This window comes from Hordeum vulgare, chromosome 6H (genome assembly GCF_904849725.1).
Source record: "Hordeum vulgare subsp. vulgare chromosome 6H, MorexV3_pseudomolecules_assembly, whole genome shotgun sequence".
Classification (NCBI taxonomy): Eukaryota; Viridiplantae; Streptophyta; class Magnoliopsida; order Poales; family Poaceae; genus Hordeum; species Hordeum vulgare.
The window spans coordinates 547,479,832-547,497,827 of NC_058523.1; the positions used below are offsets into that span (position 1 = coordinate 547,479,832).

The following is a 17,996-nucleotide window of genomic DNA, read 5'->3' on the forward strand; positions in this document are numbered from 1 at the left end:
CCAAAATAAGTATCTTAAGCTTAATACAATTTTGTACTAGAGCTAGTGTAAAGTTGAGACAGTTATTTTGAGACAGAGGGAGGTAATTCAAACTAACCTAAGAAAACCCTCACAAAAATCAAAGAAAAAAGATGGAGTGAGAGCCATCTTGTTGCCTTCCTAGCCACCACTCTCTCCCTGTCTAGAGCCATGCCCTACCACCCCTATCACCATCACTATACCACCTTCCCTCACCACACCGCCTAAAAGGTTAAAACCTATCTCCCCCATCCACCCCATCCCCTCCCCCTCCCCCTCCCCCTCCTCTCCCTCTCACCTCCTCCTGCGCCATCCATCCACTGTTCCTCCATCCCCATCTCTCTCTCTCCCCCTCAGCCTCTCTCTCTCTGCAGGTTCTCCAGCATGGATTGACCACCTGAGCATGGCAATCTCGGGCTGCTGCTGCCGCTTGGGTGGGCACATGATTGGATCACTCCTCGCCACCACCGGCCGCTAGGCTCACACTCCTGCCGAGATTCCAGCACGCGCATGCACACGCGCTGCGGATTTCGATCGGTCGAGGACCAGTGAACCAGCAGATTCAGGTATATATGCATCTGCTACCTGCTAGCTCAAGGCGTCTCCTTTTCTCTCTTGGTTCTCGGATCGATCGATCCATGTTCCGCAAATCTCCTGACCTAGCGACCTCGCTTGAATCGGAGCAAGAAATGATGCATCTCTCTTGGCTGGCCATGTCGCAATGCGCAGGGAAGGAGAAGGAGAAGGAGGGAGGGCTAGCAACAGCATGGATCACCACCATCACCACCACCACCACCATCATCACATGATCCCTGGACAGGAGCCGTCGGCCGGGGACGGTGCACCCCAGGACAACTTCTTCCTCGGCCCCGCCGGCGTCGGCATCTTCGGTGGCGTCGGCGGCGCGTCGGGGGCCGGCTCGTCCTCGTCGGGCGCCGCTGGGGGCTCCGGGACCTCGGCGGGTGGCGGCGGCGGCGGCGGCGCAGGAGGAGGCCCGTCGCCCTCGGGGTCGTCGCCGTCGCTTAGCCGGTACGAGTCGCAGAAGCGCCGGGACTGGAACACGTTCGGGCAGTACCTGCGGAACCACCGGCCGCCGCTGTCGCTGTCGCGGTGCAGCGGCGCGCACGTGCTGGAGTTCCTCAAGTACATGGACCAGTTCGGCAAGACCAAGGTGCACACGGCGGTGTGCCCCTTCTACGGCCACCCAAACCCGCCGGCGCCGTGCCCGTGCCCACTCCGCCAGGCCTGGGGCTCCCTCGACGCGCTCATCGGCCGCCTCCGTGCCGCCTACGAGGAGAACGGCGGCACGCCCGAGATGAACCCCTTCGGCGCGCGCGCCGTCCGCCTCTACCTGCGCGAGGTGCGCGAGACGCAGGCGCGGGCCAGGGGGATCAGCTACGAGAAGAAGAAGCGCAAGAAGCCGTCGTCGTCTACGTCCGCCGCCGCGGGGCCATCGTCCGAGGGGAGCCCGACTGCTGGCCCGTCCGGCAGCGGCGGAGGCGACACGTCGGCGTCGCCACACTTCATCATGCCGTGACCGTACCGTGAGTTTTCCCTAGCTGCTAGGCGATCCATCTGAGCTAGCTAGCCGCCGCGCAAGTTCTCTCCTTCTTTGGGATGCCAGTGCTGGTTCATCGATCAACTACGCCAAGGCCGCCATTGTTCTTTTACTTGCCTTCCCAATTGGCTTCTTGCATTTTGCAAAGGATTTCCCCCCACCTTAATTTCCATTTGTTTCACTTCAAGTAAGTTCATTCGTGACGAGTACTAATTTGTTGCTGTTAATTCTCTCTAGCTTTGGGATCAACTGGTAGCTGAGTTTGATTTTGTTTTTGCCTGTTTCAATTTGCTAGCTCCTCGTGAGAATCTCTAGCTAGTGGTAGTGACCAGTGAGCCATTTTGGCATTGGAGAAAATTGCAAGAACAAAACTAGCTACGAACTCTATATATAATTTGCTCTCGTGAGAAGAGCTTTGCTAACTAAGCCACAAGTACTTGTTGTATTGGCAGCAATGCTTCCTTCATTGATTGTACTACTGCCGGTGGTTGTCCATTGTTAGGAGAGCTAAAAAGGCACAGTGGAGTGATTTTTTTGTCATGGTAGCTAAAGACAGGAACAACATGTGTTTGTGTACTTGTCTTGCTTTAAAAAGTGTACTTGTCCTTGAGCATCCATATGATCTATATATTTCCCAATTTGCAAATCATATTGTTTGTTATATGCTATGACATGTTTCTTTGGATTTGTGCTAGCTAGCTATAGTCACAAAAATTATAAAATCATTGCTTGCTCTTTCCTCAGTAGTCAATAGCCAATGTGCAAGGACATGTAGTGCTAGTTTGAACGATATGTAGTACCAGCTAGCCATGCGCAGCAAGCTTCACTTTTGCAGTACTGTGGAAAACTGCAAAGGGGCAACAGATAGATGAGGAAACAAACAAAGCCAAGCAAAAGAAGAAAGAAAGAGAGGAGTCTTTCGTAAAGAGCAGAGAAAAGAAAGACGGGCAGGCACTAGAAATATATATGGTTTCAATATTATCTGGCCACCCCTAGTTTAGCCCATGCTTTCATGCTCCTGGCTCTCTTCCCATGTTCATGCTAGGATTACTGGATTTGGCTTGATTTGTCTTGGCCTGTCCCTTTCCTGATTTGAATAGTAGAGAAGCTAGATATGTATGTATGTACACGTACATTTTCATCATGCATGCATATACTTCCTATCAATCTTCAAGCTGAAGAAAGAAATAGATATACACATATATACTCTTTGTGGTTAAAGTTAATTTGCTATCCTTGTTATGCCTCACACATTATTCTTTCTGCCTGAAAACTATGCAAGTCAAGATTCTAGAGCACATTCAGATTCCTGTTTAAAACAGTTCTTGCCTACCACTATCTTAGATTTTGCTTGTCCCTTCAATACATGCATAGTTGAGAAAAGGGTTTTGATGTGGAGAGGGAACAGACAAAATCTATCCTATTCCTTCTGCTACTCTGATAAGGGTATTGTTTATGATCAGATGCATTGTTTATATCTCGTATAACCTTCTTTTTTTCTTCATAAACAACCAAATAACAAGAGGATATGATCTGCTGCTTGCATTGGTTATTGTGGTAACTCCTGAAGGAACTTTAGGATTCAATTTTTTTAACACATAGCTTCAATGTTCATGTAGATTTATGTCAATAGACCACTAAACATGCATGACTGAATTTTTAGCCTCCCTGAACAGTATTCTACATATTTTGACTATCTGCCTCCTTGACTGTACTGTTGTACTAGCTCCAAACAGTTTGGATTGGGGTTTTGACATTATCTCTGAAACAAATCCACTATATATTCTAGAGTAAGTCACAGAATATATATTAATTCTTGAAATTAAACAATAAGCTGATACTATAAATTTATACTTTGTAGGTATGCCTGCTAGCTGTAGTTAATATAACAAAAAAAAAGTTCCTATATCTTTAGACGTCTATTAAAACCTGCATCACAGTAATATTTGTGCTTATATCTCATCTTAGGTTATGTGCTTATTTCCAAATCCAAGGTGAAGATAAAACTTTGTCAAGTTATATATGAATGTCTTATTAGCATTATCTGTCAAAATGCTATTTCATTGGCCAACGATTTTATCATAATTAAATTTGCTGCAGATGTAGGAAAGTAACAATTTCCAGTAGGTGGTTGTTTGCAGGAAAAAAGAGAGAAATACTACTCCCCCCGTTCCTAAATATAAGTTTTTTTAAATGTTTCACTAAAAGACTACATACGGATGTATATAGATATTTTTTTTAAATGTAGATCCACTCATTTTACTTCGTATGTAGTCTCTTAGTAAAATCTCTAAAAAAAGACTTATATTTAGGAACGGAGGGAGTAGTGATTTATACCTACACATGTTCGAAAGTGAAATCTGGATTTGTATGTCCACAACTATTATTAACTGTGTTGGCTTTTTTAGCTACCACTTGAAGTTCTCTGACCAAAACATATAGAATTGCATGAAGTCATACCTTTTTTTATTCCCTTTTGGGGTTCCTTATTTGATGTAATTTTATAGTACTCCTTCTGTTTCATATTAGTTGCCACTCAAATAGATGTATCTAAAAGTGATACATCTATTTTTGCTTTTTTGAGCGACAACTAATATGGAATGGTGGGAGTAGTTAACGTAGGATTATCGAGTTTCAATCTCATAACTCGATAGGTAGGTACATGGATGAATGGTAAGTATGTAGCATCTAGATAATGTAGTATACACCTTCTGTAACTTAATATAAGACGTAGTAGTACATATGTGTACATTCTGTGCTCTAGCATCTGACGTGCTAAACGGAACTGTTTACCTACATTCACGCATGCATGGTACATGCATCAAGATGCACGTTGTACACCGTGCATTAATTCTTTGATATGGACAAATCCAGGAGTAGATTATACCCTCTCCGTTCCTAAATATAAGTCTTTAAAGAGATTTCACTACGGACTATATACGAAGCAAAATAAATAAATATATGATCTAAAGTATGTCTATGTATATTCGTATGTAGTCTGTACTGAAATCTTTTTAAAGACATATATTTAGAAACGGAGGGAGTATATTACAAGAGATTGTGTTTTTCTCACATTTTATATCACGTACAACAAACTTCCTGTGAGTTGACAAAAAAATCATGACGAGATCTCCATTTTCCTCCTTTAATTCAACAATGTACTCCTGCAATAGCTATGTGACGGTCCAGATTTGAATAGTGCGAATGATGTTTCAGGGTTTGCCATTCTGTACGTGCATCTCTAACTGACATGTACGTGGTCCTGGGCTACATGTTGGCAACAACTAGGAAAACATTCTTATCTTGCACCATACATATATATATAGTTTTTTTTCGGGAACACACCATACACAGTTCGTACACACACTTAATTTATGATTTTGACTCGACTACTGATATATCCACGTTTTATCATTGTGCTAAGTGCTTTCTCACTAACATGTGGGTCATCATCCACTATATAGAACAAACTGTTAGAGCTTTATACTTCCTCCGTTTCTAAATATAAGTCTATTTAGAAATTCTACTACAGATTATACATATAGAAGCAAATGTAGTATGTAATAGAATCTATAAAAAAACTTATATTTAAGAACGAAGGGAGTAGTTTAGAAAGACTCGTTACCGTTCAGAACTATACTATATAGTTCCAAAAGACTCTGGAGTACTGTAGCCGAATACAACTCATAGTAAATCTTTTCAAAGCAATCTGCAGGATAGTATCCTATCAAACGATTCTGGAAAGAGAATAATACAAATATGTTTCTTTTTAGAACCGACTAGCTAGCAAGTTTGTTGCTTCTTCGGTTTATGCGATAAAACCGGAGTATTAATTTGACCTGCTAGATAAAATCTATTTGTGCTTATTCATAATTCATAACCCCACAACAATACAAAACATGTATATTTCCCATGTTTTGGTCGTTAAAAATCACTTCTTTTTTCCATCCATGCACAGACATAAATGATTTTTTCTCAATATTCATTCTACTAAGTTCATAATACTGCAAGTATCAAATTTCAACAAAAACTCAAAAATTCAGCAAGCTCCATACTTGAAAATAAAAATTGCAAAGCAATTGATCAATACTTCTTTGGTACACCATTGCATTCTCGCTTTATTGACTACTTTATTGCCTTCCCATCTTCTTTGGTACCCCAAAGGGCTACGAAATCATGGTCTGAAAAGTCCTCAAATGTGCATTTGTTTAGTGTAACCTCATATGCATATATATATATATATATACATATATATATATATATATATACATATATATATATATATATATGCTAGTTTCGTGTCTTCTGAATGTGGTGTCTGTGTGGTTGGGGTGGGGTATACGAGCAAGAAAAGATGAACAAGACTATATTAATGTGTCAGTTTCTTAAAAGAGCTATCAAGAGTAGAATTTGTGCGGTGATAAAAGGAAGATTTTTTTGGATCTTCCCTCTGTAGTGAACTGCTTCCGTAGTAGTGTACTTGGTTCAAATATTCTTTTTTTCTTCCTAAAGTCTACTATGGTATCCAATGGAAGTAAATAATGGTCAACTAATAATTCTGCTCTATAATGTAGAAACTAGATTATATCTGAACAAGCTAACTAGCATGACAAACTTCGAAAAAGGTAAGACTATTTAAAACTAGTAGTATATTAAGAGCCTAATTAGTGATGCCAATAATTGGCATGCCAAATATGGACAAATCTAAAAAAATTGGCTACCAATTGGTTCTTGTCACTCCCTAAAAAAGCTACTAAATTTGGCAATTTTTGGTTTTGGCAAATATCGGCAATGGTAAATGTTGGCATCAAACCAATTAGGCTCTAGTCTACCGTTACCATTCTGTCGGTTCATCATTCACTCTTGTTTGCTCCCCTGGTCCTCGTGATGCACCTAGGATCGAAGAGTCTAGAGTAGTTTCCCAAAACATAGGTACAAAGACGGATACACACGTCAATAGAAGGGGAAAATGTTTTGATGACATAATTAATCTCATTCATCTCAACACCTAAATGGAAAACACATGCTATGAACTATTGTGAGGAAAATGATACTATTACCACACTCATATGTAGAATTAAGAAAATGTTCAAACGTGCACACCATGCGAAAGTCATATTAGAGTCACCATCTATAAAAAAAGGCAATGAAGTGTGAGGATATGGATCGACAAATTAAGTTATTTTGAGACAATAAAAATGACAAGTTTATACCACTATATAGTATATGAATAACTTTGAATATAGACATTTGGATGAACTCGATCCGATGGCCATGAGGTGGAAATCCGAGTGTTGTTGGTTGTTTGGTATCCTCCTTAAACACATCACATTCTGTCATGTTTACTATCTAGACATTTTCATGGTTATCTCTACTACTATTGTATAGCAAATTTTAAACTTGGATTGGCCACCGGCCCTGACATGGAAGCCCATATTAGGCGTTGATCTCTCCCACGGACTGAAGTACTACCGTTTATCATAGCGAACATAACTGATCCAATGGCTGTAGTTTCTCGGATTCGCTCCTGCGCTTGGGCGCCAAAATGAGTTCATGGGATTTTTCTAGACTTGTCCAATGTATACACAGTTCACCTACACACATGCACCCTCACGTGCTGGTGGTGAGTAAACTTGCCATTCAAGATCTTCTGTGGCTGTTATTTTGTGTAATCCTCAATATGTAAAGACACATATCTTATTTGCACTTTCTTTTTGCAAGGATATCTTTTCTGCACTTTAACCAAGACACTACGTGCATAGCACATGCCTTATACTAGTACCTCTCAGTACACCCTTTCTAATGGAGAACATATTTATCACCTGTAGTATCTCCAGAATCTTCGTTTCTATTCTAGACCCTTCCTTTGTATGTTTTTGCTCCAGCTATTTTTTCTCTTAAATAAAAAAATCCATTTAGAATTACTTTATGATTTTTTATTCAAGGTGAAAGACTTATGATCATCTACTTTTAAAATCTATATATCTTTGTAGATAATTTCTCCATCTCACACAATTCACGTGCAAAGCACTTACAACCTACTACTATTTCTATGGTTTAACTAGGCGCACATTTCTTTGGGCTAAGGAGTTGTTCGGCGATACTCCAACTCCATGAAATCTGAGGATCTGTGAAGCATCCTTTCCCCCGCTTCCGAACAGACCCTAAATAACTTGTTTTCTTTCCTATAAAAAACTTTTTTCTATTTTCAGAAACCTATCAAAAAACCTAGACATCCCTTTGCATCGTTGTTAGTTGATTTCTCTCTCCTCTTGTAACCGGGGATGCAAATGCTTCCGTGCAAGTACAAATTTTCGTGAATACTGAGCATTTTGTGTGCGTAAAGACACATAAATTACATGGTGGCTCACAGTACAAATTTTCATGAATACCGAGCATTTTGTACCCCTTCAACAACAACAAAAAATTGTTGGGCCACTACAGTGCAAAATGTATAGTGAAGCTATGTCCTCCAACATTTGTACGTGTGTACTTGTTTCCAAATATTTTAAAAGCTTGCGGATGACTGTTTTTGATACTGTGTATACTTTTTATGCGGGTGAATGTGCTCAAGAGGGACATGCATGCGTGTGTACTTAGATGTAGTAACGACTGGGTGGATGGGTAGATAGATCCGGTGTTTGTATCCAGGACAGTTACTGTTGGTGAGGTCACTCGTGTACCCACTGCATTCACGTTAGTTTCAGTCCACTACTCCTATCACGCGCATAGCTCGAGCTGTGAACTATTTTATTACGGGAACACACGACCTGGCCACACATGTTGTGTATATTGTCACTTCCAGCTTGTAGATGTACTATGGTTTTTATTGCTTGGTTGCCAACCATGAGAGAGGACTTGGTTAGTTATAAAGCTAATTATTGTTGAAATCACCGAGTTCATAGAGTGTATTTTATCGTAAATTCTGATTAAAAACAACTCATCAGAGATGGTTAATCCTAGAGTGATAAACCCATGTGGAGAGGATCATAGACTATTATCACTAGCCGAATTATTGAAGTTGAATAGTGCACTTGACTATTTGATTATAGTGTGCGCTACATTTTTTTTTTTGCGAAGTATAGTGTGTGCTACATTAATCATACTGAAATAACTAGTCGTTCATACAACCTCCTTTTCGAAAGATAAAATAGTCATAAGTACAAAATTAGTCATTGTTAAAATCACCTAGATCGTTGAGTGTATGTATATAATTGTCTATTTTCAATAATGCCAATTCATCAAATAGTGAATCACAAGCCGTACACCGGTGTTGAAGTGCTAAACCTACCATGAGCCAATCATAGACTATATTTGCATAGTAGCATAGTTGAAGTTAAATAGTGCACTTAACTATTATGTTATAGTGTGTGGGCTACATTAGTCATACTCCAATAGCTAGTCGTTAGTACCCAACTACCTGCACGCACGTTTATTTGTACGTACTTATGTCGGGCCAAAGACAGCTATCGATAACAGTATTACACAGTATCAGTCGCCAACCAACGTACGACGACTTGTCAACATAATAATTGTATATATGGCTCAGAAAACCATATAATTTACATATGGAACACCTTCCTTGTCTTTTTACCATTTCAAAATTATGTGTGCAACTCTTTGCAATAATTCTAGGTTAACAAAAGTGTTTTCTTTACTGGGTACCTGTAGCAATTTATGTGCGTGCACAATGCAGCAAAGCAGACCAGAGAGTGAGAAGGAGGTGGGTCCAGATGACTGTCATCAGAGATGTAATTTCGTTTGAACGCATGTGTCCAAACAATCTACAAAGGCACAGTATGTACGCATGCGTGTACTGTACAAAAGAGAGGATCGAGTGCAGAGATTGTCGCTCACAATAACTGCCACAGCTGCACATTTTCAGGATACATTCGCCAAAAAGCTGTATATTGTTTTCTTCAAAAAGGAGGTTGCAACCTATTTATCAGCAAAATTCGCCCAAAAACATTTCAGGCAGTAAACATTGAAGGTATTCCGAAGTTTATATTACAGAGATTGTTGCTTTTCTGGATACATTCGCCAAAATATTGTATAACGATCGGCAAAATTCGTCCAAGAACATTTCGAACTAGTAAACTCCCGCAGTAAACCTTGATAGGTATTCTAGATTTTATGCACAGAGATTGTTGCTCAGAGTAACTGCTGCATGCAGCTGCACATCTGTCGAGGTACATTCACCTAGACAAATATACGATGGGTTAAACTTCGCCCAAATTTTAAAATACTATCTCCCGCAGTAACCCTTGAATGTACTCTGAATTCACTGCAAAAAAGGAGAGAATATATTCTGGAATAGAGTTAATTTTGTTTTCCCGAGACCCAAATCAGAAACAACTTCTACGTCAACCCATTCTCAAATAAAATAAATAAATAAACAGAAACATTTTTTTACAAGATTACACCTTTTCTTATAATTCAACAATATTTCGTTACGAACGACCAAAGTCACATGCGGCCCCCTTTTTTTCATGCTCGTTTTCTCATGATAAACATCAACCAGATCAAATTAAAATAATAATAAGCGGAGACCATCCACAATAACAATTAAACCACTTGGCAAATCCGGCCCATTAGAGGGCTACACTAGAGCTGCGCCAGCGATCTTGGAACCTTCTAGAAGATTCCATTTAGTTTAATCTGTTTTTGTTTTCTGTTTTTTCTTTATTTCTTTCCTGTTCTTTTTCTCCCTTTCTACTTCCTCTGTACAAAATGTAAAACTTTTTTTTGGTTCTGCATAGGGCATAAAAAACGTCTTACATTTTGTTATGGACGGAACACTTTTCTTTTCTTTTTAAATTCTTGAATATTTTTTCAATTTCAAAAACGTTTTATATTTTCTAAAGGTTGACCTAATTCATGAGTTTTAAAATTTTGCATTTGTAAAACTCAAACATTTGAAATCACGAACAATATAAAGTACATAACGTGGGCTATGTAGTATCGCAATTCCGGACTTTAGCAAGCCTAGAGTAAATGTTTTTGGGAACCATTCAAAAGGTTTTGTTTGGTTTAATATTTTTTTCTTAGTATAGATTTTCTTGCATTTTCCTTTCTTGTTATTTATTTTACCCTTTTTGTGTTTTTATTTTTCTTATCCTTTTCTACTATCTTTTTTCCTTTTTAATTCTTGAAATTTTTGTTTTTTTCGAAAATTCGTGAATATTTTTCCAATTCATGAATGTTGATTTTTTTTTACTTTATATTGAATTATCATTTTTCAAAATACGTGCATACTTATTCAAACTGAAGGTATTGAAAATTTTCATTCATGTTCCGAATTGGCAAACTTTTTGTAAATGAAGAACACAACATGTTTTTGAATTTGAGACCATTTGTCAATTTAAATACACTGAAATTTTTCATATGTGGGAAATTTTTCAATTCATGAACATATTTATAAACTCTTGAAAATATTAAATTCCCAAATAATTTCTAAATCATAAAACCTTTCGAAATGCATGAATAATTGTTCAATGTATTGAACACTTTTAAATTACGTTAGCTATTTATCCAAAGTTGAGAAACATTTTCAATTTCGAACATTTTTGTAAATAAGGGAATTATTTTCAATTCATGTCATGCTTTCTTGTCCATTGGGATTTTTCAAATTCATGACCAATTTTCAATTTTTGCTGAACATTTGTCCAATTCTTGAAGAGTTCTTCAACTTCTTGATTTTGACGAATTTTGTTAATGGTTTTTAAAATTATTTTTTTTATATTGAAGTAATGTTGACCAAGATTTTGTTTTTTTGGTAAAAATCGACCAAGATAAAAAAACACTTGTGAAAAAGTCGAATGTGAAAACATGATCGCGCACTTCTCATCTTTGCTAGGCCCTGCCTATTTACCACCTGCTATGAGCTATTGAGATTTGACGATCACAATAAACGATACCCGGAGTATATATCACTGTCCGATGTAGTGGACCGGGCAGAGGTAGGAATATATTAAAATTGAGGTCCAAACTTGTACTATTCACCACCTTGTATCCTAACATACTTGATCAAACTCAGATATAGGTCTAAATAGTAATCACCAAATCCTCCATTAGCCCATCATTATTGGGAAATCCGGTGGTGTCGAAATTCACTAATTCTTATTTGGCGCCTTAAATGACATTTATAGGATATTGGGTTAACTGGCGCACACCTCATCTGCAGCACTAGTTAGAAAACGGGTAAGCCCATGTAAGGTTTTTTTAGTTATTGGTTTTGTAGGACCCGCAGCTTTCTTTGGACGGTTTTTCTTTCTATTTTGCTAGCGCTCGTTTTGTTTAGTTTTCATGTTTTTACTTTTTTTCCTCTATGTTTTTTTAAATTTCAGATCGTGAACTTTGTTTCTAATCTGCGATTTTGTTGAAAAACAATATCATATTTTTCCTTTTACAAATTCTTGTAATTATTTTCTGATGCATGAACTTTTAGCTCGTGAATATGTTTCCAAATTCTTGTTTAGAAAATATAAATTTTCCAAACTTATGAATGTTTTTCAAATTCATGAAATTTTTTCATTTCCACGAACTTTTTTTAATTTATACAAACATTTTTCAAATTAGTGCCCCTTCTCAAATTGGTGGCTCTTTTTAATGTATGATTTTTTTTCAAATATTTTTTATTGGGTATATAAGATGTTAATATTGTACTACAAGAAGTGTCAAATAGTTGTGCTTCCCAATAGTACACAATTATGTTAGCTCTACCTAGTGGTCATTGGCTATGGCCGTCAAAGTTCATGTGGGTAGTTCGAATCCTTCTTCTCCCAGAATAATGGTTTGAACAACCTCCTAATTTTCATCTGCTTTGCTATTATATTTTGAGAGGAGGTTAAAATGTGATTCTTATAGCAAGTTACAGGGACGCAATATGTTTTTCTTTTTATGTAAATAGTTATAATATTATTAGATCACTAATTTTGTAAAATTAAATTTAATAAGGAACTTACACGTTGTAGCAAAATTCATGTGCATCAAAATAAATGTGTTTGAATTTAGAAAATCTATCTATATATTTATAAAAATGTTCTTGTACATAAAACAACATGTGTTGCAGAATTAAAAAACCCGGTTAACTTTTCTGTTATTTGTGTTTGCTATTTGAGAGCAGGTTACTGGGCTCGCCTGCTACAGGTCGCATTGAGCGTCAGCAGCCTACCATTTATTTTGTATATAAATAATTACTGAGCTCTCTGTGCCGAATCCGTAGTCTGTAAAAGTCCTTAGTTTAAAATGTGAGTCTTGTAGCAGGAAACAATGATTTGATTTTTTATTTAAATTTTAGTATATTATTATCTCAGTAATTATTTATATACATACACAAACTATATATATACTACCTCCATCTGGGTTTAAAGACCTGCAGCCAAAATGCTAAGACCAATGCAAAATTTACTCTGCATCAGTTAGGGGAAATACGTATATATTTTTTGAGACAACGTTAGGGGAAATATTTAATTCCGTATGCAATGCTGGCCACATGCACCAGTTTTTTTTTAAGCTCGACCACATGCACCAGTGGACATAGAGGAAGGCCCATTTTAAGCGGGCATGCATTGGCGTTGCTTCAGTAATTCGATTGAGACTAATTAAGTACCACATGCAGCTTAACCCCTCGCGATGGGAAAAAAACCTCGCGATGGAATATGCTATTTTACGCATTCTGTGTCCAATTATCAACTGTTCCCACAGAGCTAGGCATAAAGCGTGGACCTGGGGGCCTATTTTACGGTTTCTTTTTGTTTTCATGGTTCTTTTTCTTTTTTCCTTTTTCTGATTCTTTTTCTTCTTTTCTTTTCATTTCTTTTTTATTTTAATTTCTTAGAAACTTTCAAGTTTCGAAAATGGATCAGAACTTTTGAAAATTGTTCGTGCTTTCGGAAAGGGGACTGCTATGCATGCACCGGTCGACGTGTGCTATACATTCGTCACCTTGATGATCGTTAGATCTACGTGCGTAGCCGTTTGATCGATCTTCGGCCGTGTCCCGTTTGTCTCCTTTAGGACTCATTATTTTCTGCAACAACGATTTTGTTACAGAAATAATTGCTTTGTCTCGGCTACTACGTGTCGATCGGCCGGGTCACTATCCGTCAGATGTGATGTCATTAGGTGGTTGATGGGCATATTAGCTTTTGCAACAAATATTATGTTGCAGATTTGTTTGTAATAGATATCATGTTGCAAAAAAATTTATAAATTTTTTTTGCAACAAAATTTGTTATTGCATATTTTCTGCAACAAAGATCATGTTGCGGAAACACCTGTGTAATTTTTTTGCAACAAAGTTTATATAAAATATTTTCTGCAACAAATATTATGTTGCGGAAATACCTATATTTTTTTCACATCAAAAAAGAAATATTTTGCAAAAACACAAGCATATGCTTCTAGCAGTTGTATCGGTTGCTATCCATAGCTATTATAACGGAGTCTTTGTTGCAAAAAACACACCATGCACAAGCACCGTCAGCAATCCATAGCACGTAGCATGCTCATCAGGACATGTCCCTTCGCTCCTTCCAATCTAATTCACCATTCACATGGGCACATGGCGAGCAAAGAAAACGATGCACGCGGGAGCAGGATCAGCCGGCTTGAAGGCAACCTTTCCCTTTTGGAGAAGGGTAAATTTTCTAAAAAATGTTTAACTTTTTGACTTTTTTCATAAATTAAAAAAATCGCATTTTTTCAGAAAAAAAGAAAATATAGAAAATATTCTATTTTTGAAAACTCTTTGAAACATTTTTGTTCAATTTTCACAACTTTTCTAAAAATGTTCTCATATGAAGAAATTGTTCATAAGTTTAAAAAAAATCACACTTCATTTTTTAGGAATTTCAAAAACAGTTCCAATTTATAAACTTTTTTGACAAATTCTACAAAATATTCATGTTTTCAAATTTTGTTCGGGAGTATCAAAGTATGTGCTCATTTTGATTTATTTTGAAATTGTAAACAAATTTACCATATAAAAAAATGTATTCATCATTTTCATATAATGTGCCTGTTTTTAGAATATTCGTAATTCAAATACAAAAGTCACATTTTCAAAAAATCTTTTATTTCCGTCAAGTTTAGTTTTAAAAATGTTCAATCTATCAATTGTTTTTTGCATAATTCAAAAAATGTTCACGGTTTAAATTTTTGTTCAAATTGTGAAAAAAGTTTATAGTTTAAAAATTTGTATCTTCACAATTTTATAATTTTGTTCATGAATATGAAATTTGTTCATGTTTCACAAAAAAAATACAATTCGAAAAATGTTACGGTTTCAAAAATTTGTTCCCAATTTGAAAAATGTTCACAACTTTATAATTTTGTTCACGAATTTGAGATTTGTTCATGCTTCAAAATTTGTTCAAAATTCAATTTTTTATGGTTTAAAAAATGTTCACGATTCAAAATCTTCATAATTTTATAACTTTGTTCACGAATTTTAATTTTCATGTTTCAAATTGTTTTCACAAATCGAAAAATATTCGTGGTATGAAAATTTGTTCGCAATTTGGAAATGTTCACTATTTTGTTATTTTATTCATAAATTAGAAATTTGTTCATGTGTCAAAATTTATTAATAATTTGAAAAATGTTCATAATTTAATAATTTTGTATGAAAATGATAAAAAAAGAACTTCAAAACTTGTTTGCTTAGTTTTAAAAAATGTCCGATAATTAGAAAAGTTTAGAATTTAAAGTATGTTTGCATGTTCTTTCAAGAAATTTAAAATTAAAGTATTTCAAAAAATTGTTCCCCTTTTAAAAAATTGGTAAGGTTTTTTAAAAAAGTTAAAATTTCATTTTTTAGGAGTTTCAGAAAATATTCCAGTTTGAAAAATTGTTCACAAAATATAAAATATGTGCACGTTTTGATTAGTTTTTTGAAATTGTAAAAAGTGTTTCATTTTTTAGGAGTTTCAAAAAATATTCCTGTTTTAGAATATTCGTAATTAGAAAAAAATATCACAATTTCCAGGAAATGTTTTTTTTTTCTTTTGAAAATGGTTTAGTATGTGAACACGACTTCGAGTTCTTATAGTATTCAGGCTAAATATGATCAGTCGCAGGTGTTTAGTCTTGTGGACTACCGGAGTCACCTCCAATATGAAGTGACGAGTGTTGGATAACGTAGCATAAATTCAAAAAAAAAAATCCTACGCATATTCAGATCTTCCTATGGAGAGACCAGCAACGAGAGAGTGGTGAGTGCATCTTTATACCTTTGAAGATCGCTAAGCAGAAGCGTTGCTAGAACGCGGTTGATGGAGTCGTACTCGCGGCGATTCAGATCGCGGTGTGATTCCGATCTAGTGTCGAACCACGGCACCTCCGCGTTCAACACACGTGTAGCCCGGTGACGTCTCCCGCACCTTGATCCAGCAAGGAGGAGGGAGAGGTTGGGGAAGATCTCCAGCAGCACGACGGCGTGGTGTCGATGGAGAGACGAGGTCTCTCGGCAGGGCTTCGCCAAGCACCGTGGGTGAGGAGGAAGAAGGGGGGCAGGGCTGCGCCGAGGGAGATGGAAAACTGTGTGCAAAACAGCCCCGAAACCCCCACTATATATAGGAGGAGGGGAGGGGGGTGCCACCCCTAGGGTTCCCACCCTAGGTGGTGCGGCAGCCCCCCCCCCCCAGATGGGAGGTGCGGCGGCCAGGACAGGGGGAGGGGGTGGCGCACCCCTAGGTGGGCCTTAGGCCCACCAGCGCCTAGGGTTTCCCCCCTCTCCACCTCATGCGCCTTGGGCCTCCTTGTGGGAGGCGCACCAGCCCACTTTGGGCTGGTTGCACTCCCTATTTTGGCCCATGCTACCTCTTGGGGCTGGTGGCCCCTCCCGGTGGACCCCCGGGACCATTTCCGGTGGTCCCGGTGGTCCCGGTACATTACCGGTGACGCCCGAAACATTTCCGGTGTCCAAAACCATCCATCCTATATATCAATCTTTACCTCCGGACCATTCCGGAGCTCCTCGTGACGTCCGGGATCTCATCCGGGACTCCGAATAACTTTTGGTAACCTTGTATAACAATTCCCTATAACCCTAGCGTCATCGAACCTTAAGTGTGTAGACCCTACGGGTTCGGGAGACAGGTAAACATGACCGAGACACCTCTCCGGCCAATAACCATCAGCGGGGTCTAGATACCCATGGTGGCTCCCACTTGCTCCACGATGATCTCATCGGATGAACCACGATGTCAAGGATTCAATCAATCCCGTATACAATTCCCTTTGTTTGTCGATATAGAACTTGCCCGAGATTCAATCGTCGGTATACCTATACCTTGTTCAATCTCGTTACCGGTAAGTCTCTTTACTCATTCCGTAGCACGTCATCGTGTGACTAACTCCTTAGTCACATTAAGCTCATGATGATGTTCTACCGAGTGGGCCCAGAGATACCTCTCCGTCACGCGGAGTGACAAATCCCGATCTCGATTCGTACCAACCCAACAGACACTTTCGGAGGTACCCGTAGTGCACCTTTATAGTCACCCAGTTACATTGTGACGTTTGATACACCCAAAGCACTCCTACGGTATCCGGGAGTTGCACAATCTCATGGTCGAAGGAAAAGACACTTGACATTAGAAAAGCTTCAGCATACGAACAATACGATCTAGTGCTATGCTTAGGATTGGGTCTTGTCCATCACATCATTCTCCCAATGGTGTGATCCCGTTATCAATGACATCTAATGCCCATGACCAGGAAACCATGATCATCTATTGACTAATGAGCTAGCCAACTAGAGGCTTGCTAGGGACACATTGTGATCTATTTATTCACACATGTATTACCGTTTCCTGTTAATACAATTATAGCATGAACAATAGACGATTATCATGAACAAGGAAATACGATAATAACCATTTTATTATTGCCTCTAGGGCATATTTCCAACAGTCTCCCACTTGCACTAGAGTCAATAATCTAGTTACATTGTGATGTATCAAACACACATAGCATTATGGTGTTGATCATGTTTTGCTCGTGGAAGAGGTTTAGTCAATGGGTGTGCAACATTCAGATCCGTATGTACTTTACAAATCTCTATTACTCCACTCTGGACATGGTCCTGGATGGAGTTGTAGCGGTGTTTGATGTGCTTCGTCTTCCGGTGAAACCTGGTTCCTTGGCTACGGCAATGGGCCCAGTGTTATCACAGAAGAGTGTCATTGGACCCGACGCGCTTGGAACCACTCCAAGGTCGGTGATGAGCTCCTTCATCCAAATTCCTGCATGAGCTGCTTCCGAAGCAGCTATGTTCTCCGCTTCACATGTAGATGCTGCCACGACTTCTTGCTTGCTGTTGCACCAGCTCACTGCCCCACCATTCAAAACATATACGTATCCGGTCTGTGACTTAGAGTCATCCGGATCTGTGTCGAAGCTAGCGTCGACGTAA

At 38.5% G+C, this 17,996-nt stretch overlaps 1 protein-coding gene across 1 annotated transcript; it reads left to right on the plus strand.

The window, feature by feature from the left end:
- Positions 1–316: 316 nt before the first annotated feature.
- Positions 317–2,002, plus strand: LOC123403258 (protein G1-like6). Its single transcript, XM_045097201.1, has 2 exons — positions 317–584; positions 748–2,002. Exon 2 carries the CDS (start codon positions 785–787, stop codon positions 1,553–1,555), a length of 771 nt encoding a protein of 256 aa, XP_044953136.1. The 5' UTR covers positions 317–584; positions 748–784; the 3' UTR covers positions 1,556–2,002.
- The last annotated feature ends 15,994 nt before the right edge of the window (positions 2,003–17,996 follow it).

What these genes read in the sequence shown, in the direction of transcription:
- LOC123403258 (XM_045097201.1), top strand. Translation starts at nt 785, where the DNA reads ATGGATCACCACCATCACCACCACCACCACCATCATCACATGATCCCT.